We start from the raw sequence: 25,108 nt of genomic DNA, 5'->3' as shown, positions 1-25,108 counted from the left end.
GCCTGTCTGTCTGTTGAAATCACGATACAGCCCACATTATTTGACGTAGAGCGCCAAAATTAAGCAGAGCAATTTGTATTGTGTCTAGGATGGTTGGTATTGAAAATGAGATATATCGGTCCACGTTTTGGTATAGTCCCCATATAACGGTACCTCTCGATATTCAGTATTTTGATGATTTATGCCACATTTTTTCACGGATTTGTCTGAAAATTGGTATTTGTAGGTCATAATGGGTTCTAGCTCCTTTGGCGAAACATTGCATGTATCGGTCCACGATTTTATATAGCCCCCACATAACGGTACCTCCCGATATTCGGCATTTTAATGGTTTTTGACACACGAAACACTGTATGTATAGGTCCACGTTTTTTTATAGCCCCATATAGCCGTATTTCCCGATATTCGGTATTTTGATGATTTTTGGCACATTTTCCCATGAATATGTCTAAAAATTGGAATATGTGGGTCATAATGGGCTCTAATGTTTCCTTTACCCTAAGGTGGAGGGTATTTAAAGTTTGGCCCGGCCGAAATTAATGTTTTTTACTTGTTTAAATTTATCTTAATGTTTTGAATTATACATTTTGTGAAGCTTTTCTACACCCTACAACACTATGAGTTGTGAGTATAATATTAAGGTCTCAATTATCTTCCCATCCTTCCGAAATTTAGCAAGGATAGGGTTAGGGTTAGAATTAAAGCCTATTGTTTTTAAATATGCACATTTAAATTTTCAAATGAACCAATGCACTTAATTTTTTGTTAGTAATTTTGTAGTCACTTTCGCTCGGAATTTTCCATGAGAAGATAGTTAAGGACAGGGAAGTGTTGGGCATTTTGGATGACCATTGGATTATATTTAGCTGCCTAACAACACGAGGGAGTACTTAAAGATTGGGCAAATGCCCTCGGTCAAAAAGCTAAAGGTTACATCAGGACAGTGCTCTATTACATCATTTCAAAAACGAAATCTTCCACAATGGATGTGAACATAAGGGGGCTCTCAACATATAGTAGTGTTGTAGGGTATCACATGGTCGGCCCGCACGGCGTAGTCTTTGCTTACTTGTTATATATATTTATGTTGAGTTTACGAAAATATTTGTATGGTGTTTAATTTCGAACATGTTTTTTCATTCCTTGCCTTCAATGTTTGAAGAAGCTGTCTAACATTTTCATTTTAATTCAATTCAATGTAAATTTTGCATAAACAATTTTGTTCTACAAATTATGTGCATGACTAGCAATTGACAACATCCCCAATGTCTAAAGTTCGGTTTTGTTGTTCTTTGCAAACTAAATAACTTAACACTGTACATGATAATTCGCAGGAGAAGTAAACAACTGTACATCTTGGCACTTGTGGTGCAAATTAATTTAATTCCCCAACACTGAGCTACAAGTAAAACTTTTTTTCTGAAAAAAAAAAAATGAAGATTTAATACAGAGTACGACTAATATTGTTTGGTGTGATTTAACACTTTATACATACCCAGACAGCTTGATTCTAGTCTCACAATTTATTCTCCCATTTCATAGGGTAGGTTTACAACATGTAATTTGGAAAATAGGCATTGCTATTAGCATAGGGAAATCAAGAAAAATTATGGCATACTTAAATGTGTATGACAGACGAAAAAAACAACTTTTTCATGGGAAATTTTGAATGAAAAACTACCATGTCCTTGTGGCATTGATTTAGAAAATTTTCGTTGCTGCCATAAGCTTTGCCTCCCCACCCTTCTTCACATAGCCTAGAACAATTTCATAGCTATTTAAATAATTCACAAAAACACACAGACGGAAATGTTGTTCGGCGAATAAGTCAAGCAAGTCATGTTGATATCGTTATTAAATTGCATATGCGACTCTCTTAAAGCGCCGGAATCAAATGCTGTTCATGCATGCCATAACGTTATCACAGAAAATGTTGGGTACACATGTTTATCGTTATGTATGTATGTTCCTTTCATAAGATAGAAATGTTGGCTCCAAATATTTTATTTATAATATTTAGGATTTCCTGGATCATAAATCGCGATAGAATAAGATATAGTACTACATTTAAAGTGGGTTGTGGGTGCCGAGAAATTTGAGCTTTAAAATGAAGTTTCCAAGGAAATAATTTTAGTTAATGACAATATTTTTGGGTGTTGAAGTCAAATCTTCGGTTTTGTAAATAAAATCAGGGACTTATTTAACCACTGTTATTATTTTCAAAGTTCTAAGATGTACAAGGTGAGATAAAAAAAAAACTGCAACGAAGTCAGAAACCATAATTTTTACATTTTTTTTAAATTTTATTGAATGAAAGCAAAACATGTTGGAAATAGCGTCAAATATTAAAATAAGTTTAGATTTATTCGAATTGGTCAAACGGACAATGAAACCATCACACGCTGCCCGCATTTTGCTGTGCGGGATTTTGGCCCATTTCCGGCGAAGCGCTTGCTTGAGGTGATCGACACTTTGGTATTTTTTAGTGCCAACCTTGCTTTCCAAAATACTCCAGACACAATAGTCCAACGGATTGGTATCCGGGGATTTTGGTGGTCATTGTGTGCTAAAAATGAAGCAAGGGTGGGTGGAGCGTGCTGAGTGCGATGGTGCTGAGTCCTGTTAAAATGGCCGGCGCCAACCGAAGGTGCACATTTTCAGCTGACCTCTTTGGCAAGTAAACACGATCATTTTATTTGTTTACAAACTGCTGGACAACGAATATTTTCTCATCGGAGACGGAGAAAACCAAATTCTGCAGTTCACCACTTTTGGCCAAGCAAACCGGCGAAGCAACTCTTTAGCTCTTTTGAGTCTATTTTCTTTCTGTTGCGGTATAAGTTCCTGCACTTTTTGGAATTTCAATGGCTCTACCTCGAGCTCATTTTTCAATATTTGCCGAATGGAATATTGCGATATGTTCACCTCAGTACCAATTTTTTGGCCACTGCGACGCGGGTTTCGATAAAATCGCTTCATACGCTTCGAAGATCTATTTCTTTTACTGATATATTGTACATATTTTCTTATATATCCGATTTTTTGGCTATCAGCATCACTTTAATGGTCACAAGAGACCTTTTAATGTATTTGTGATTTCGACGGGACTAAAAATATTCGCGATTTAGAAAATTTCGTATTTTCTTACATAAAAGTTAGGGTCTATTTTACCCGCTATATATTGTCCGATGGCCGCTCAAATTGGTAGGCTTCGGCCCAGTCATACTCCAATTACATGTTTGGTACATAATTGTGGCCTATAGAGCAACTGCAAACACCGCAATTTTCTCCAGCGTCGAAATAACTGTTCTAGATCCTAGGTCTCTTTGGACCAAATCCGTTTCAGGGCATTGGGAGTCGATCTAGCGATGTCCGTCCGTTTGTCTGTCTAGACTAGAGAAACGATAATCCGATTTTGCTCCAACTTTGCAAATCCTAATATTTGGTCAGATGTGAAAATGGATAATATCGGTTCACTCCTTCTGGTACCTCCCCCACAAAGGGTTAAAATTTTGAATAATTACAACTCTTATAAAATGTCATATAAGCGTCCGATTGTCTTCAGCTTGCACACCACACAGTCAACTTACACTCAGCACAAGGCCTGGGGTGAATATGGAATATATATGTCCACTCCTTGTGCTACCTCTCGTACAAAGGGTCAACTCTTTAAATATCCTTGAAGCTCGTACAACGCAAAATTAATATCAAATTCCATTCAGACTTGGCACAGCCATTATTTCCATAAACACAAGATCTGTTATATAGATGGTAGAGATCGGACCATTCCTTCTGGTACCACCCCCACAAAGTGTTAAAACTTTGAATAACAAAAACAAAATAAGCATTCGGTTCTATTTAAGTTACACACGTCACAATACTTTCATTAGCATAAGGTCTGGTATGAAGATGGGATATATCGGTCCATTCCCTCTCGCAACTCCCCCACAAAGGATCAACATTTTGAGTATGCATGAAGCTCATAAAACGCGAAAATAACGTCCGATTTCATTCAGATATTTGGTACATCTCAATAATTCCATCAACACAAGATCCTTTATAATGATGGTAGAGATCACACAATATCTTCTGGTACCTCCCCCACTTAGGGTTCAAGATTTTTGAAGAACAAAACGCTCAAAGAAATCGAAAAAGCATCCAAATCCATCCTCCATCTCCTCAAATTTCCCACATACAAACATTTTTGCTAACACAAGATCTGTTGTGAAGATAACATATAACTGTCAATCCCTTTTGGTACCTCATCCACAAAGGGTCACAATTTCCTATACTTATATCTGTCATAACTTGCGAAGCAATTCGACGATTCTGTAGAACTTGCTACATCTTAGCCATAAATTTGATATGAATATGTAATTTATCGGAATTTTTAATTTCGCATAAAATTGGATATAAATGTTCGATTTTTTTAAATTTTGCACATACCAATATATTTATCTGTATTGGATAAAGTATGAAAATTGAATACTTCAGTCCACTATATCTGTTACCTCATTCATAGATCTACATTTTCCAAAAATTTGCACATACCTCATATAAATTACAGGAAGTAGTCCATATAGTACAAATCTGTCATGTTTTAATATTTATATCAGTCTTAGGTCAGTTATTGGCCAACTGTTTCGGAACCTCCCCCATAAAGAGTCAACTGTTTGAATAATCATAAGTCAAGACAGGGGGAAAAACGACTGACACTATTTTACCTGTTTTTTTTTTTTTTTTTTTTTTTTATATTTTGTACTTTAAACGTACTAGAATCAGTGGCAATACATAGACGATCTACCAACTTGATGTAAGTCTGATAAATACTTCATGTTGACACTCCAAATTGCCAGAAATGGTTTTCCTCCAAAGGGATAAGTGGCCTAAAACGTTATTGTTTTGAGACACATTTAGAAGGTTGGCAAAATGCAGATAGTAAAATAGTACTGCCTCAGTCGTGTCGAAGTCAACAATATTTCCACTACCATTTAAGGAATGGTAAGGCAATATATATCCCTATTTTTGGTGTATCTTTAGCTTTTCTTTCCAGTGCACATGTCAGTTTATAAAATTCGCCTTAAAAGAGAAATTAACATTTAATTTAGTTACTACCATAAAAATCCCTGGGTAACTGGTGCCCGTAATAAGCGATGTGAAACTTAACTAGATTATCCCTTAACCTAAACTCCTAATCAATTCAATCCTTGTTTTTCTTCAAATATTTCTAAAATTTATTAAATTTGCTGAGACATTCGAAACCCTTTCGTTCACGTGTTTCCAATTCTCGTAGAAACAATCTGTATGGAGATGTCATTCACATTTCGAATCCTTTTTGGAATTCTATGTAAATTAGTTGGAATTCCAACAGTCTGCGTTTTCGTGTAAATGTATTGCGAGACATATTCGTATTTGTATTTATGTAGATTCAGCGATGTCAGCGACATGATTTGGTAACGCAAAATGCTGTTTTGTTTATCCTCTTTCTTTCCTTTCCGTGGTTTCATTTGCATGTCTCTGTCTTTCTTCCCCGTTTGCAGAGTGTCACAATGGAAACACCTTTACCGATTGCGACTATCTCGAATGGTGCTGGCATAGCCCTGCAGCGGGACGATGAATACCGGGAACGTATGCTGCGAAGTAAGTGTATCGATGTAACCTCTTAATTGGGCGCCACATGTTTTCCATTGACTTATTTTTGTTTTACTTTTTTTCTCTTTTTTTGAACATTTTTTTCGGTGGGTGTTTTGCTGCTTAACGGCTGACTGATGGGTTGTCTCCGTGGCTGGCTATCTCGACAACTGGATGATGGTGATGATGTCGATGTTGACATGATGTCAATGTTTGATGATCTGTAATTGAATTTAATGAACTAATTAGTACGAAGAATAAGTAAGTATGTGTGTGTGGTAATTTTAAATTAAGGTATTAATTTAATTAAGTGAGGTTTTTGAAATGGTTTAACAAATTTGAAATGGCTTCTATAAATTTGGAAATTCACAAAGGGTTTTATGGTTAATACTAGCAAGTACTCAATACTTCGTATTGTTTAACAAAATTGTTTATACTCTTAGCCATATGGCTACAAAGGGTATATATCATTTGATACGGCCAAAATGTGCCTCATCGAAATAACGTTTTTAGACCCTAGGTCTCTTTGGACCAAATCCATTTCAGGACATTAGGAATCGATCTAGCGATGTCCGTCCGCCTCTCTGTCTGACTGGCTGGTGCGCACGAAGGGAGTATTCAATTTGATCCAAACTGGGTAAATTGTGATATATTACATTGAGTTCGGAGATGGGCATTATTGGTGCACTCCTTCCGATACCTCCCACATAAAATGTCAACATTTTCAAGGAAAAAAATACTGCACAGAAAGAGAAAGATTAATCCGATTTTGCTCCAACTTTTAAAATCAGTGCTAGGTAAGGTGCGAAAATGTACAATATCAAGTGCCTCCCCCACAAAGGGTCAAAATTTGGAATAACTATAACTGTTATAAAATGTGATGTAAAAGTCCGATTGTCTTCGAAGTACATACGGCACAATATTTTTATTAATCCAAGGTCTGGTGTGAAGATGAAATATATCGATCCACTCCTTCTGGTACCTCCCTCACAAGGTGTCAAACTTTTGAATATTCACGAAGACCACAAAACACGGAACTAACGGCCGCTTCTAATCTCAATATTTCCACATCACATCTCAATATTTCCATCAACGCAAGATATGTTATTAAGATGGTAGACATTCGGACCATTCCTTCTGGTACCTTCCCCACAAACAGATCAAAATTTTGAATAACCAAAACGATCATAAAATCTGAAATAAGCATTGGGTTCTCCTCAAATTACACACATTACAATATTTTTTATCAGCCCAAAGTCTGGTATGAAGATGGAATATATCTGTTCACTCCTTAAAGTACCTCCCCCATAAAGGGTAAAATTTTGAATATTCGTTAAGCTCATAAAAGACAAAATTAGCGCACGATTCCATTAAGATTTGACACATCTTAATATTTCCATCAACGTAAGGTCTGTTATAATGATGGTAGAGATCGGACATACATATCGCACATACAGTTCAAGATTTTGAAAAAAAAAAAAAAACAAAACTCTTTTAGAATTTTATCTGTATCCCTTCACCCATTACCAAATGTAGTAGCATTCAGAACTCATCTACAAAAATTATAGTACACATTTCCGAAACAAGCTCCATATGTAAGACTACACATGGACAGCAACTCTGATACAAGATTTGAAAAGATAATCACTATCTGTTGGAAATTCCAGCTCTATTCCTTAACCCTATACCCAATTTAGTACCACTAACTACTGTTCTATCCATTATAGTACAGACAATAACAAATATAGTAATTTAGTGTTTTTCGTAGAATTATAGTACACATTTCAAAAACTACCTCCATATCTCGATTCCAGATTACATCAGAGATCTCAATATCAAATTTGAGGATTCCTCTCCTATTCCTTCACCTGTTTCCAAATATTGCACCATTCAGTACAGGGTAAGATAAGAAAACTGCAACAAAGTCAAATTCCATAATTATACCCTACAACACTATGTGTTGGGGGTATTATAAGTTTGATTGGGCCAAAAATTATGTAACACCACGAAATATTGATTTCCCACATAGGAAAGTATATATGGATCTTCCTATCTCGCCGAGCTGAGTCGATCTAGCTATGTATGTCCGTCCGTCCGTCTGTCCGTCTGTCCATGTTAATTTGTAATCACTCTACAGGTCGCAATTATGGGCCGATCTTCACAAAATTGAAAATGTAAGTGGGGTTGAGGTCAGAATAGAACCCTATTTCTTTTGGAGATGATCGCATAATATTTAGGGGTTGAAATGGACCAAAAACTGAAAAATTTCCTGATTTTATAGTTGCTCTACAGGTCGCAATTATGGACCACTCGACGCAGAATTTCGCATGTAGCTAGAGTTTAGGGCGGGGAAGAAGCCTAATAATTTGGGTGGTCATCGGATAATATTTAGCGGGTAAAATATACCATATCTTTTGTGTTGAACATATTCAAAATTTTTCATTAAACCGCGAATATTTTAAATCCCGGCGAAATCACAAAGCCATGACAAGGTTACTTCTGATCTTTACATTGATGTTAAGATCCAACAAATCGGATATATAGCAAAATATGTGCGATATATATGTCTATCAAAGAAGTTATACTTGAAAGATCTCGTATATGTCGAGAACGGCTGAACTGATTTCGACAGTTCTCATTAATTCAGAATGGCCTCTTGGCAGGAAAGAAACCCCGTCTAAAAAAGTCGCATAAAAATATCTCTCTAAAGATGAAAACATTGATTTTGTAACATTTTCTCATATTTTTTTCAATTTTGTCATATTTTTGGCATATTTTCATTTTGAATTAAACATTTGATAATATTTCTACAGCTAACAAAACTAAGTAGTTAGGATATTAGGATATCATATACAGATCGCATTTATGGCCCGTTCCTTACGAAATTTTGAATGGGGATAAGATGAGGGTCAGAATAGAAGCCTACTCTTTTTGGAGATGATCGCCATATATTTAGGGGTTGAAATGGACCAAAAACTGCAAAATTGTCAGCAGGTCGTAATTATCGCCCGGTCCTCACGCACATTTGAATGGGGGTTACCGGACATTGCAAAAGCCAAGCAGTTTTGGATGGCAATCCAAAAATATTCAATGTGTGAAGGAGTTTGCCAACTTTTGTAGACAAAATACGAAAATGTCCATTCCAGTGACTTTTTGGAGAATTCACAAATACAGGAAAGAAGCACTTCTGACTATTTCGTTAACGCTGATTTCGCTGAAGAATATAGTCAAATGTCTGTATCTCATATAGATGCGTTTCAAAAACCAATAATAAATGTTAATCTTTTGCCACTTCTGAGAGATTATAGGTGTTTGGGAAATATTGGTTCCAGATCTAGGAAGACCATTTACGTTCAACATCTACAAATAAATTGGAAATGAGCAAATTAGTTTAAGTTGCTATTATTCGAAAATTAGAGAACGAAACCTGATGGTTTTCTTTTATTATTTGTCACAATATCTTGTGGAATTCTTTCGAGTATCGCGCCTATATAAACTGTATCGTTTATTATAGTGTTGTAGGGTATTCAACGGTCGGCCCCGCTCGACTGTAGCATTTGCTTACTTGTTTTTACATTTTTTTAATTTTATTGAATAAAAGCAAAAAATGTCGGAAATAGCATCAAATTTTAGAATAAGATTTGTTCGAATTGGTCACCTTTGGCATGAATTATGGCCTCCAAACGACCATGAAACCGTCACACGCTGCCCAAATGTTGCTCTACAAAATTTTGGCCCATTCCTGGCGAAGCGCTTGCTTGAGGTGATCGAAACTTTAGTATTTTTCAGTGCCAACCTTGCTTTCCAAAATACTCCAGGCACAATAGTCCGGAACGGATTGGTATCCGGAGATTTTAGTGGCCATTGTTCGTTGTAAATGAAGCGAAGAACCGCATTTCGTAACGATTCTTGTGTGCGCGTGCTGAGTCCTGTTAGAATGTCCAAAGTCTGCGGCCAAAATGTTTGCGTGTCCAAGGCTTTAATACACCCTCCAGAATATTTTCGCGATAATATTCGTCATATATTCTGATGCCACGGTCGATTAATACGAGAGGAGAGCGATAATCGACTGTTAGGGCGGCCCACACCATCACCATGGCCGGCGCTTGGGTTCTGGTGGCCAATCGAAGATGTACATTTTGAGCTGACCTCTTTGTCAAGTAAACATGATAAATTTGTTTGTTTACAATCGGGTGGACAACGAATATTTTTTTATCGGGGAAAACTAAATTTCGCAGTTCACCACTTTCGGCCAAGCGAAACAACTCTTTAGCTCTTTTGAGTCTATTTTCTTTGTGTTGCGGTGTAAGTTCTTGCACTTTTTGGTGTTTCAATGGCTTTACCCCGAGCTTATTTTTCAATATTTGCCGAATGGAATATTGCGATATTTTCAGCTCACGAGCCATTTTTCGCCCACTGCGACGCGGGTTTCGTTAAGTCGCTACCAGTATCACGGTAACAAACGATCGTACGAGATTCAAAAGATTTGTTCACATATGAATGTTGGAGTGCTCTAACGATAGCCACTTGTGGTTTTCCAGCCAAATATAAAACATTTCCAAAATTACGTCTTTATCACAAAACTACCACCAGCAGGGATCCTATTACAAATTTCAGCTCCATCCACCAAACTGTTCCAAATTTAGTACCATTTAGAATAGTTCGCACACTTAGTCCCTATTTCCATAACCCACTATATATATATATATATATATATATATATATATATATATCAAACTTAATTTCCAGCCTTGATTCGCATACCAAATTTCAAGTTTTAGCTCCATCGGTTCGTATAATACGAACGAATAAAATAAAAAAAGTCTATAACACAAATGTGGCTAATATTTTTTTAAATCCACAATATTGCTGATATTGTTGAAAAATGTTCCTAAAAAATCCAATTTTTTTGTTCTGATGGTATTGGGAAAAATATTCTTTAAAAATCCGAACCTATGGTCCCGAAAACATTCAAAGATCCACGATTATAGCACATCCGCATTGTGTTGGAAAAATGAGCTTAAAAAGTCCATATTTATACAGCAGATGGGATTGGAGAATTTTTTCTTAAAAAATCCAAGATGCCGCTGATGTTGTTGAAAAAAATATTCCTAAAAAATAATCTATACTCTTTAAAAATACAAATCTCAGCTATGATAGTCTTCGAGAAAATATTCTTTAAAAATGCGTATCTATCGCCCCGAGAGTCTTGAAATATCCACGTTAATAGCTCAGATGTTGTTGGTAAAAATATTCTTTAAAAATCCAAACTTTTTATTGCGAGAGCCTTGAAAGATCAATGTTTATAGGTCATATGTTGTTGATAAAAACATTCTTAAAAAAATCCACGTTTACAGCTCTGCTGATATTTGGGAAAAATTTAAATAGTTTAACTTAGAGTAAAAATAGCTCTTCCTTCCTCTATTTTTAACTCAATTTATATATTGAGTGATCAATCCATCGCATTTTATTATGTTTTGTTGATGTTGTTGTTCATGTTGTTTGATTTTATTTCTTTAAAACTTAATGACACAATTACCATTGCAGAACCCTGTTCCTGACCCCCCTTCCAATCATAATAACTTGTCGTGTTGTCACTGGACTAACAAAATAAGTTTTCCACAATTTCCATTTTCCATCCATAGACCTTATCAATGGTTTAATTTAGGACTTGCCATTCGGTGACGAGAATGCAAAAGTCAATAGAAAAGTTAGTTTAGTTTTACCACCACAAACTAATGGCTGACGTGTTGTAAAGTTGTGTTTTGTGTTTTTTTTTTTCAGTTCTGTTCTGCGGCCAGGTCATGCATATTTACATGGTTTATTTTAAAATGACCCACAACGATTATAGACATTAATTTTCTGAGGAAAATCCCACAGGTGATTTTGCTGTGAAATTCGACATTTAAATGAAATGGAAAATTTCTCAAAAGCCAGTGTGGTTTTTGCCAACAGAATTTGTTTAGGGAATAGGGATGTCGAATGGGATTGTTGGGGGGAAATATGGGACTTCTACTTGAGAGAACGAAAGTTTCGCAGAATTTTGATATCTTAGATATTTTACTTACATTCTTGGATATTTGAGTATACATTTTAAACATTTCACCCATTTCAAAATACAAAATCTAATTTGTCTATAAAATTACCTTTAAAATCCTAAATTAGTATGTCTTTTCTTTACGAGATCTACAGGAATCTTAAATCCAATCTATTGCTCAAGCTGAGTCCGGCTTTTAGGTGCAAATTAAGTAGATGTGTGCCAATCCAGTTTATTGTTTCCAGTTATTTACAATTTATTAGCAACCGCATTGACTGTTTACAAATAAAAATATTCCATGATCGACATCACTAAGTAATCACCCGAGTAATTGTGTAGGTGTGTCAAATAAATTATATACTCCACGTAACATGCATTTACTGTGAAATTCTGCTGACGTGTCTCTGTACTGTGAGGCCAAAGAAATTTATCATTTTGCATTTGATTATATTTCATTTAATATTCAAAACAATTTCATTTTATATTCTGATTTTTTTTTTAGAATTTAAACTTGGAAACTTAAATTATTCTACTTAAAAATTTTAACTAAATTGCTTTAAAGGTCAAGTGATGTAGAATATGGAAGTAAATGTTGTGTTGGACCGTGGCTGCGTATGATCAACATATTTCTATTTAATGACTTTGTTATTCATACGTCACGGTGAACAAACTTTACAGTTTTGAAATGTAAACAAAGCAATTTGTTTGTTTTTTTCTCTGTAGCTGAGTTTAATGACAGCAATAAAACAAGGTACAGTGATTTTCACTGTAAGTCAAAGGTGTTTTCACGTGAAATTTTGCACTAACAATTATGGATTTTTATACCCTATACCACATAGTGTTATTATGTCTTTCTGCATTTGTTTGTAACAGGGAGAAGGAAGCGAGATAGACCCATAGTTACTTACTTTTGATGATTTTCATAGAATCACTTTCTAAGTAGATTTATGCATGTCAGTGCGTCCGTACGTCCATGTATTCTTGTGAAGAAAATGCAGGTCGCATTTATTATCCGATGGAATTTTGCAAACAATATTTGTTTGGATCAAGGACGAACCCAATTGAAATTGGTGATAATCTGATCAGATTTAGATATTGCTCCCATATATCTGCAACCGATTTCGGATAAATTGTTCGTCAAATGGCCAATATGAGTCTTAATGGCCTGAATTTTTGTACATCCGACCGAATTCAGTCTAGAAGAAAGTACATCAAATTTTAATAAAATTGGTTCAGATATAGCTAACATGTATATGTATGTTTCATCCGATTTGGGGTTTAAATTCCCTCTCAGGCATAATATGCATTCCACAACAATGATCTGTGGTACCAGATATCAGATACAGCTCTAAAATACGTGTATCAAAAAATTTTGTCAAAATCGGTTCAAATTTGGACATAGCTCCCATATATATCCTCAACCGATTTCAGGTTAATTGTGCACCAAATAGACAATATCAGTCCAAATAACCTGAATTCTAGAACATCCGACCAAATTCAGCATAGAAGCAAGTACATTAAATTTTTGCGAAAATCGGTTCAGATATAGCTATAGCTCCCATATATATGTTTCGTCGAATTTGGCGTTTAAGTCCCTCACATTCGTAATATGCATTCAACTACAATGATATTTAGTACCAGATATCTTATAGAGCTCGGAAATACCTCTGCCAAATTTATCAAGATTATTTCAGATTTGGATATAGCTCCCATATATATCTTCAACCGATTTCGGGTTATTTGTGCACAAAATGGTCAATATCTGTCAAAACATTTTTAAATTATGATCTACTTCAAATAAATTCTTTTGCTACGGGAGTATAGTCGACCCGCCCGACTTTTGACTGTGTTTTTATTAAAATACTAGCTGGCCCGGTCCGCGTTGCCGGCCTGTAGTTTTTGTCTATTAGGCATATTTGTCAAAGTATAATTATTCACAGATATGACTGATATCTGTTCACGTACTGGTCGATTAAAAGTGTTTTAAAATACCTATACCCATATTTAAGCCGTGGACTTGAGGGGGTACTATTACATTGAGAAAATTCTAAAATTTGTAGATATTTTGCTATTTTTGTGTAAGATTCCACCCAAATATACATTTTTAGCCAAATCTTTTGAAATATGGTAAAATCAGGAGGTACCTTTACATGGGCACTACTCCGAAATATCGACCTACATTGAAAACTTTCTTCTACCGCTTATAATCCAATATGACAAACAGAGACCAAATCAAAAATATAGCAATTTTACACCCATGGGAATTAATTTCATTTGCCATTTAAATTGTAAGTTGGTTGTAAATTGTAAGTTGTAAGTCCATATTTTTATCATAGTATAATTGAACGACGATTCAACAAATATTCTGTCCCGTGCTACTTTCTTATATTTGTAATTTGTCCATGTTTTCATAATTTATTTCATATAGATGTGCATCCCAAATCTATGTTCTCAACCAATATTCTCTTGGGGGTTACAAATTCAATAGAATACAAAATTTTCTTTTCTGAACACACATTAGATGTGAAAGTGGACTTGGGGATACTCCAATGTGGGGGCTTTACTTAAATAAATTCCTAGGTGACAATTATCTGTATGATGGTTCCATACACCAGGGTAGCGTATATACAATTTTTTAGCCAAATCAATTGATAAATGTGGTCAAGACCAATATGGGCCTTACTCTGAAAATTTCAAATTTTGCCAAATAAGGCCAAAAATGAAAAAAGTGGGCATGACCCCAAAAATAGCTTAAATCATACGATGGATATATAAATATAAAATCGGTTTGTACCCTAATCCGTGAGTTATGATCGATATCATGACCTACAAAAGCGATTTAAGTTATCTTGAATGTTTGGGAAGAATTTCTGGAAGGATAGAAATCATTATTTTGTTCACAAAAAATCCGCTGAATTCAATATGATAATACAAATTGAAAAAAATTGACAAAAGGAGAATAACAAATTGAAAAAATCTTCAACTTGTTTTCTGATTTTTTACAGCAAATATTTAAAGATCCTCCTTAAGTTTGTCAATTATTTTAAAATTCGATTCCATAGAAATTTTTTTTCGATTTGTTCCCGATTTGAGAGTTTTTGCAATAAGATCTCTTTTTCTTGATTTTTTTAGCGATTTTGAAAAATAATTTATCTTTTAACTTTGGCGTGACCGCGTTAAATTATTTCGATATCGTCTATTCCGTTACGCCACCACATAATTCGGTACTACACTTCCACGTAACCCGCCATCAATTTTAGTTCTCAAGAAATCAAGTCAATTAAATAAATTGGTATTAATATTCGAATTCAAAAATAAAATACAAAAAACACTACAAATGTACATTAGAAAGAAGTAAGTCAAAATGGAAAAAAATCATGCAAAATAAAACATTACTATTGTACATTTCAAAAGTCAAAATAAAAATGTTAATATATCACATTTTTACGCGATTTTTTTGTATATTATCCTTTTCGGACAGGAGACAATTCCGAATTTGTATGAATCGTTAGAATCAGTCCAGCGGTTCTTAAGTTATAAGCGTAGTAACTAACACAACTTTCTTTTATATATATATAGATAGATAGATAAGTTAACAATCCTTAGTTCTTTGCAAGAAAATTTTTCAGTGAGAGTTGTTCCTTTTTTGTAAGAATTTTTTCTTAACAATTGAGGGTCTTTAACAAGAAGCATTCGACAGAGCTATTTTTTGTAACAGGTTCCCTCCATACTATGAGGGTATGAGTAATAATAATAATAATATAATAATAATAATAATAATAATAATAATAATAATATAATAATAATAATAATAATAATAATAATAATAATAATAATAATAATAATAATAATAATAATAATAATAATAATAATAATAATAATAATAATATAATAATAATAATATAATAATAATAATAATAATAATAATAATAATAATAATAATAATGATAATAATAATAATGATAATAATAATAATGATAATAATAATGATAATAATAATAATAATAATAATAATAATAATAATAATAATAATAATAATATAATAATAATAATAATAATAATAATAATAATAATAATAACAATAATAATAATAATAATAATAATAATAATAATAATAATAATAATAATAATAATAATAATAATAATAATAATAATAATAATAATAATAATAATAATAATAATAATAATAATAATAATAATAATAATAATAATAATAATAATAATAATAATAATAATAATAATAATAATAATAATAATAACAATAATAATAATAATAATAATAATAATAATAATAATAATAATAATAATAATAATAATAATAATAATAATAATAATAATAATAATAATAATAATAATAATAATAATATACGTATATATATTCTTGATCTGCGCAAAATTCTAAGACGTCGGTCTGTTTTAATCACGCCAGAGTCTAAAGGAGGAAGCTACAATTTTCCACAGATCAGTTTTTCGTCTGCAGGCCGTATAGGCCCTCCTATAACAGTACCCGCCGGTATTCGGCATGTTGATGATTGCAGCCAAATTTTTCAATTGAATTGTCTGAAAATCCTTGCAAGAAGTTCCTTCTTAGTACTTTACCCGCCGGAAAGATAATTGTCTATATAGGTCCACTATATCGAATAGCCCCAATACAACGGTAGACCCCGCTTCCGATGTTTGCCATTTTTATGATTATAGCGACATTTTTTTCAGAATTGTTTCAAATTTCGAATATAAAGTTCGTAATGGGTACTACAGTTTATGACAAAAATTGTATATGCAGGACCGCGACTTCGTATAGCTGCCATATAACTGTATTCTTCGGAGAGGTATTTTTCGACAGAGTTTTTTTTTGGAAAATTTTCAAGTTACTTCAAAATGGTATAGATTATTAAAATTTCACTCCTGGCTGCTTTTTCTTTCTTTTTTTATTCGCCTTCATTGATATTTTTGTCTACGGTATTTTGATAAATTTTATTCACATACACATACATTTTATGCTCTTTCGATTTTTCTATCTATCATCTAAAAATACAAAGGGCCATGCCTCATTTCACACACGATAGATGGATGATTTCTTCGTAAACCTTGTCGCCTCCAAGAACTGTCCTCAAGATCTTGGACTTTCTATTATGAGGGAAGTTTGGTGCAGTTTATGGTTTAGCCTCCATTTGACTGTGCCTACGATATTTGGCATTTTTATGATTTAAGGTACATTAATCAAAGGAATTATTTCGAATTGGATATTTGGAGCTCTTAATGGGTACCATCTTCTACAACAGAATCCATGTTTTCATATAGCCATCATAAAGCAGAACCTTCCTTTATTTTGAATTTTTGAGCATTTTTGTCACATACATAAGAATTGGAAATTGTGACCCTTTGTTGGTGAGGTACCAGAAGGTGTTGACAGATATATATCATTTTCACAATAGATCTTGCTATTTCAAAAAAAAAAAAAAAAAAAAAAAATGGATGTGTGAAATTTTAAGAGATTTGGAAACTTACTTGATTTCTTTCTTTGAGCGTTTTGTTCTTCAAAAATCTTGTACCCAATGTGGTCCGATCTATACCATCTTTATAACATATCTTGTTTTGATGGAAATATTAAGATGTACAAAATCTGAAAGGAATCGGATGTTAATTTCGTGTTGTATGAGCTTCATGAATATTCAAATTGTTGACCCTTTGTGGGGGTCACACCAGACTTTGGGTTAATAAAAATATTGTGATTTGTGTACTTGAAGACAATCGGACTCTTACATCACATTTTATAAGAGTTATAATTATGTTTTTTCGCACCTAACCTGGCACTGATGCTAATATTAGGATTTGCAAAGTTGGAACAAAATCGGATTATCCATTCTTTTTCTGTACAGTAAATTATTTTCTTTCAAAATGTTGACATGTTGTGTTGGAGGTACTAGTAGGAGTGGACCGATATTACTCATCTCCGAACTCGATCTAAGTTTGACAATAACATTACGATGTACCAAGTTTGGATCTAATCGGATACTCCCTTCGAGAGTTGTCGGGCGAACTAACCAGACAGAAGGACAGACGGTCGGACATCGCTAAATCGTCTCTAAATGTCCTGAAAGGGATTTGGTCCACTGAGACCTAAGGTCTAAAACCGTTATTTTGATGGGGCACGTTTTGGCCGTATCAAATGATATATACCCTCTCTACCCATATGACTGAGGGTATAATAATCATAATTTTTGTAAAATGCCAAGTCATTCAAGTTATCCTCAAACTTCGAATATCGCTAATATTTTACATAATATAACTACTGCAGATTTTAGGCTTATGTCCAATGTCTAATTAAATTATACTTTAACTCTTGAATACTTGCGCTAATAAGTTTCAAGGTCTAGAAGGACAATAAGTGACCTTCAAGTCTATATACCTACTTTGTCAGCCAAAACTATTTTGAGAAATGTTATTAGAACAATTGGATAGACTCTAAAACAATAATGAGTTGATAAAATCTAGTGGAGAATGTTGTATTTCATTCGAAAATTATAACAGCTTTACACTCATTTATCCCCACTCCCTGGAGAACTGACAAATTTTCCTGAGTGTATTTGTCATGGTTACAGAGTGCGTGGCATGGTTGCCTTCATTTTTTTTTTTCTTTATTGAAATCAAGCTAATTAATAACTTTGAAGCAAAGTACAAACTTGTGTTCGGCCATATGACAGTAGTATCAGATGGTCGGAATTCCATAAAGTCATGCAGTCGCAGCAAAGAATTCGAATAAAAAAAAACATTTGTTTACCGCGCACTGCAGTGGGTCAACGACAAATGAGTGGTTACAGCGAAGGATATACCATGCTAAGCAATTATAGTTTTAAGTTTCCTACACAGAGTGTGTGTGCGCGGCACCATAGAGTTTTTGTTGGGGGCAATGATTTTTTAATGTAGCTGTAGGAACACACCCACTACCCCCTCCCCATGTGACACCTGTCACATAGCTAAGTCACTCAGCCGAGCGAGTTGGCCAGAGTCTCTGTTTAATAATGAAAATCACCATATAGTATAAATCAATTGGTTTACGTGTTCCGCTGAGACAGGTCGTAACGGAAAGAATAAAGTAATAACGTTCGCCGGTGTACAGTTCCTTTTGGCTGAGGAACAGCGGCCACCATCGAGTGCATGTGTCTATTCCCTAGTTGCTGGAAATAGTGACACTGTTACAATGTGTAATTTGGTTGGGGCGTTCTCTTGAAAATTACAACAAAAACAAACCAACAAAAACGATAAATAATACAAAAAAAAAAAAGAAAGTCTAAAAAAATTAAGAGCTTTTCACACCATCCACGCTGCCAAGAAAAATGTCTGGCAGTGCCTCAAGTATCAAAGCCATAATTCGTAAGTAGTTGTGTAAAAAAATAAATATTTACTAAAGGGACTACTTTAAATGTCCTTTGATGTCCTTAGTTAGGGTGCCAAGTGCAAGGTGTTTATCTGTGGTTTTTATTGATTCTCGTTTATTTTTCTCTAAATGTTAACAATTATACCGATTGTATTAATGCTAAATATAATATTTCTAACTGTGCAATTTTTTGTTGTTGTTTTATTTTTAGCTGAAGCCGATGCCAGTGATAAGGCCTCAACATTTGGCAAAGTCCTGCAATATTTGTCCATTGTATTGGTGATTTTAACCGCCCCATTCAGTTTATTCGTTTGTTTTAAGGTATGTTGTGAATATTTTAGGCTAAATGTGATTTGGATTCAGTTCAAAGGGTTATGAGATATTCCAGGATGAAAAATGTACACAAAATAATTTATATATGAGTATAACCAATGACCCTTCACCAAGCAGATATGACAAATACTTTTTCCCGGGTTCTTGAAATGTATTGGAAATAGAATTTGGGACTTATAACCGAATACGCCATATGGGAGGAATTTTCAAAATCTCGAAAAATCCATTTAAATACATCAAGATTCATAAAAATTCCGGAAATATGGAATTACCGTCACATTGGGGCCTATACGAAGACGTGCTGCTGTATACGTTATTTTTTGTCATAGGCTGTAGTACCTACTAAGAACTTCCAATCGAAAATCGAAGCAATTCCGGTGAATAATGTCGCTAAAATCATGAAAATAGCGAATATTGTGAGGTAACGTTATATGTGTGGGCTATACGAAAACGTGGACCGATATGGCCATTTACGAACTTGAACTGCCTGCAGGCAAAATACAAACGTGTGCAAAATTTTAGTCGTTTATCTAAATTTGTTTGAAAGAGAGCATGAATACAACAGACATACAGACGGACAATTTCGTTTGTAACTTCTTAAAATACTAATGTCAGACCCAACAAAGTATATATATTCTTGATCAGTGAAAAATTCTAAGTCGATTTAGCGATGCCCGTCTGTCTGTCCTCCATCCTAAACGTGTGACTGTTTGGTGTGGTCATTATTTGGGCATTACATATTTACTGCGAATGTATCGCTTTATCAAAAGAACATTAATGATTTTTTACTCTCAGAGTTCAATTATTATTGATGTGGTCAACATTTTCTTCCAACACGACGTGCTATGTGCCACACAAGCAATGTTTCCAAACCGTGTTATCAAAGTGTGGGAGTACGATTGGCCGTAGGGACCTTGTGATATCACCCTTCGGCGCCACGTAATAAATAGGGTTAACAGTGGAATGTGTTCCTCATAAGTGGAGATTACTTGAATTATTGCTAAGATTTTTTTAATACCCCCATTGTGTTTGGTATGAAAAATATTATACAACGGTCCACATTTCAGTATGGCCCCCCTATAGCGTTACTTCCTGATGTTCGGTATTTTTGACGTTTTTTGACCACAATTTTAAATCAAATTATGTGTAACTTGGCATTTCGAGTTCTGAGTAGATATAATATCTTCGTGCTCAAGATTGCTCCATTATTATTTGGTGTAGATCCCATATCAAAATTGAAGATGAGGCGAGTAACTCCACCACCGATTTTTAAAGAGATCGAATAACTGTTTATATCGTTTATACATCCCACTAATAATATTTAGGACAAAAGCGACAGAAAACTCTATTAAAAAAAAAAAAAAAAAAAAAAACAAACAAAATAGGGAACTTGATTACATTATTTTAAATTAAAACAAGTGAAAAAGTATCGGTCGGTTTTGCCGACAGATGTATACCCCCAGCCCTCTTCACCCTCTACGGAGTAGGTTTTGAAAAAACGGTCAATATTGACCATTTCGTATCCCACCTAAATAAATATGATATAAATATTATTATATATAAAAATAATTATATATATAAAAATAAAGTATAGCAGATGGATATAGCAATTGTAAAGAATCGCTGAGTTGCTTCGCAATTTATGATAGATAAAAATATTGAAAATTGTGTCCCTTTGTGGGTGAGGTACAAGAAGGTGTTCGCGGATATATAGCATATTCACAAGACATCTAGTGTTTGCAAAAATTATTGTATGTGTGAAATTTGAAGAGAGTTGGATCCTTATTTCGCTTTAATTGACTGTTATGTTTTTCAAAATTAGATTATTGCTTCCCTTTCTGTGCAGAAAATATTTCGACCATTTGCAGAAGAAGTGGACCGATATACTCCATCTTAACACCAGACCATGGCTAATAAAATGATTAGGATGGGTGAAATTTGAAGACAATCGAACTCTTAAATCACACTTTATGAGAGTTGTAATTATTCAAAATTTTGACCATTTGTGGGGGAGGTTCTTGAAGGAGTGAACCGATATTGTCCATTTTCGGCCCAGACCTAGCACTGTTGCAAATATTAGGATTTGCAAAGTTGGAGCAAAATCGGATCATCGTTTCTCTTTCTGTGCAAAAAATATATGTTTTGAAAATTTCGACCTTTTGTGGGGGAGGTACCAGAAGTAGTGGACCGATATTGCCCATTTTAACACCAGACCTTGGGTTAATATAAATATTTAGATGTATGAAATTATAAGGCAATTGGACTCTTACATCACATTTTATGAGAGTTGTAATTATTTAAAATGTTGACCCTTTGTGGGGGAGGTACCAGAAGGAGTGGAACAATATTGTCCATTTTCGCACCAGACCTAGCACTGATGCAAATGTTAGGATTTGCAAAGTTGGAGCAAAATCGGATAATCATTTTTCTTTCTGTGCAAAAAAATATATTTTATTTTTGAAAAATTCGACCATTTGTGGGGGAGGTACCAGAAGGAATGGACCGATACATTCCATCTTAACATCAGACCTTGGGTTAATATAAATATTGGGATGTGTAAAATGTGAAGACAATCGGACTCTTAAATCACATGATGAGAGTTGTAATTATTCAAAATTTTGACCATTTGTGGGGGAGGTACTTGATGGAGTGGACCGATATTGTCCATTTTCACACTTGACCTAGAACTGGTACAATTATTAGGATTTGCAAAGTTGGAGCAAAATCGGATTATCCCTTCTCTTTCTGTGCAAAGAATAAATTTTTTGCAAATTTCGACCTTTTGTGGGGGAGGTACCAGAAGGAGTAGACCGATCTTGCCCATCTCCGAACTCGATCTAAGTTTGACAAAAATATTACGATGTACCATGTTTGGACCAAATCGGATACTCCCTTCGAGAGTTATCGTGCGCACCAGCCAGACAGGCAGACAGACGGACGGACGGACGGACGGACATCGGTAGATCGACTCCAAATGTTCTGAAACGGATTTGGTCCAAAGAGACCTAGGGTCTAAAACCGTTATTTCGACTAGGCATGTTTTGACCGTGTCAAATGATATATACCCTCTGTAGCCATATGGCTGAGGGTATAACAAGTAAGCAAAGGCTATAGCTGTGCGGGGCCAACCATGTGATACTCTACAACACTACAATATGTTGGAAGCCCCCTTATGTCCAAATTTAATCTTTAAGATTTCAATTTTGAAATAATGTCATAGAGATTATTAAATTATTTTACTTGTATTATGATTATTCAAATTGTTGACCCCTTATGGAGTTATATACCAATATAGTCAATTTTTAATACCAATCAGCCTGCAATGTGAACCCTTTCATGATTTCAACTGCCAAACGGACGGACATACAGACCTACCACGTAAATACAACAAATACACTGGGACCGCACACATAAAATGAAACATTTATGTGTTTATCAGCTTTATCAGGATATTTAAAATGTTGACCCTTTTTGTGGGAGGTACCAGAAGGAGTGGACCGATATATTTCACACCAGGCCTTGAGTTAGTAAAAGTATTGTGATTTATGTAATTTGACAAGACAATCGGACTCTTACATCACATTTTATAAGAGTTATAATTATTCAAAATTTTGACCCTTCGTTGGAGAAGTACTCGATGGATGGACACTGATGCAAATATTAGGATTTGAAAGTTGGAGCAAAATCGAATTATCCCTTCTTTTTCTGTAGAGTAAAATATTTTGAAGAGTGTGGCTTGTTTGTTCGGGATACCGTAGTATTTTGTTGTTGCAAAATGGTCAGGCTTTATCCCTTTTTTGTTGTTTTTATAAAAACAACGTTAGTTTATTAGTGGAGAACGATGGTAATGTTTACCAGGGGGTAAGGCAGGGAATACCTAGGTTTCGGAAAGAGCCACCAATCCTCATCAGTTCCCTTGTTTTTTTGTCTGGGATATTCTCCCCAGAAGTTATTTTAAAAATAACTTCTATGACAAAAAACATTTTTTACCCAAGTGTCGAGATCGTAAGCTCAATAGAAGAGGAACCAAAGAATTAAGGTTGTAAGATTTAGAAGACTTTTCAAAAGAATTTTAGTTTTATTTAATTCTTTGGTTCCTCTTCTATTGAGCTTACGATCTCGTCACTTGGGTAAAAAATGTTTTTTGTCATAGAAGTTATTTTTAAAATAACTTCTGGGGAGAATATCCCAGACAAAAAACAAGGGAACTGATGAGGATTGGTGGCTCTTTCCGAAACCTAGGTATTCCCTGCCTTACCCCCTGGTAAACATTACCATCGTTCTCCACTAATAAACTAACGTTGTTTTTATAAAAACAACAAAAAAGGGATAAAGCCTGACCATTTTGCAACAGTAAAATATTTTGTTTGAAAATTTCGACCTATTGTGTTGGAGGTAACAGAAGAAGTGGACCGATAGTGCCCATCTCCGAACTCAACCCGAAGTTTAATAATAAAACCAGTAAAGAAAGTCCTAAAGTCGGTCGGGGCCGATTTTATGATACCCTACACCACTTTGCTAATTTAGTTGAGCTCCACTTAATAATTAAAAGTTTTTATGGGAGAATTCAATCATATACGCTATGATTATAATTATAATTTAAAATTCAAAGGACTAAATATGCCGAAGCATTTGTATCTTTTAAATTCGGACTTGTATTGCCCATTTGGTGCGAAATTAATTTTAAATCGGATAAAAATATATATGGAAACTATATCCAAATCTGAACCGATCTTGATAAAATTTGGCAAAGATATTTCTGAGCTGTATTTGATATATTTCCCTGAATATCGTTGTTACGGAGTGCGTATTACGGCTGTGGGTAACAAATACAACAAATCGGATGAACAATATATATGGGAGCTATAACTATATCTGAACCGATCTTCACCAAATTTGGCACACTACCTTCTAGACTAAATTCGGTCGTATGTGCCAAATTCCATCCCATTAGGACAAATATTAGACGTTTGGTGCACAATAAATGGTAAATCGGACGAAGTTATATATGGGAGCTATATCCAAATCTGAACCGATCTCGATAAAATTTAGCAAAGGTATTTCTGAGCTGCATTTGATATATTTCCCCAAATATTGTTGTTACAGAGTGCATATTACGGCTGCGGAGGACAAAAATAACAAATCGGATGAACAATATATATGGGAGCTATAGCTATATCTGAACCGATTTCGATAAAATTTGGCATACTTATTTTCAGGCCTAATTTGGTTGTATGTGCAAAATTCCATACTATTCGGGCTGATATTACACGTTTGGTGCACAATAAAAGGCAAATCGGACGAAGATATATATGGAAGCTATATCTAAATTTTTACCGATTATCTCCAATTTCAATAGGGTTCGTCCTTGGGCCAAACAAATGATTTGTGCAAAATTTCATCTGGATAGGGCAATAAATGCGAACTGTACTTTGTTTACAAAAATACATGGACAGACGGACAGACGGACGGACATGCATAAATCGACTCAGAATGTGATTCTATGCAGATCATCAAAAGGAACTACGGGTCTATCTCGTTTCCTTTTGCCTGTTACAAACAAATGCACAAAGACATAATACCCTGACCACCTAGTATAATTAGAATGTGTTAAGTTTGGACCGAATTGAATTATCGGACGAACGGACGTCGCTAGATCGATTCCGAATGACCTGAAATGGATTTGGTCCAAAGAGACCTAGGTTCTAAAACAGCTATTTCGATGTGGC

General features: G+C 34.4%; 1 protein-coding gene across 4 annotated transcripts in view; it reads left to right on the top strand.

Annotated features, from left to right (window-relative positions):
* The window catches only part of LOC101896843 (band 7 protein AGAP004871-like), a 42,923-nt gene that overhangs the window by 5,639 nt on the left and 12,176 nt on the right, over nt 1-25,108 (top strand). For 3 of the 4 annotated variants that reach the window (XM_059131262.1, XM_059131261.1, XM_059131260.1), the window contains exons 2-4: nt 5,541-5,640; nt 5,881-5,892; nt 19,258-19,367. In XM_059131262.1, the coding sequence (XP_058987245.1) occupies nt 5,550-5,640; nt 5,881-5,892; nt 19,258-19,367 (213 nt within the window). In that variant the 5' untranslated portion in view covers nt 5,541-5,549. Of the gene's footprint in view, nt 1-5,540; nt 5,641-5,880; nt 5,893-18,715; nt 19,043-19,257; nt 19,368-25,108 lie in introns of those variants that run through there. The other variant, XM_059131263.1, reaches the window with a different exon arrangement.

Source organism: Musca domestica, unplaced genomic scaffold (assembly GCF_030504385.1).
Source record: "Musca domestica strain aabys unplaced genomic scaffold, Musca_domestica.polishedcontigs.V.1.1 84, whole genome shotgun sequence".
Taxonomy (NCBI): domain Eukaryota; kingdom Metazoa; phylum Arthropoda; class Insecta; order Diptera; family Muscidae; genus Musca; species Musca domestica.
Note: the sequence above shows the minus strand (reverse complement) of the source record. Positions and strands in the feature narration are given on the sequence as shown.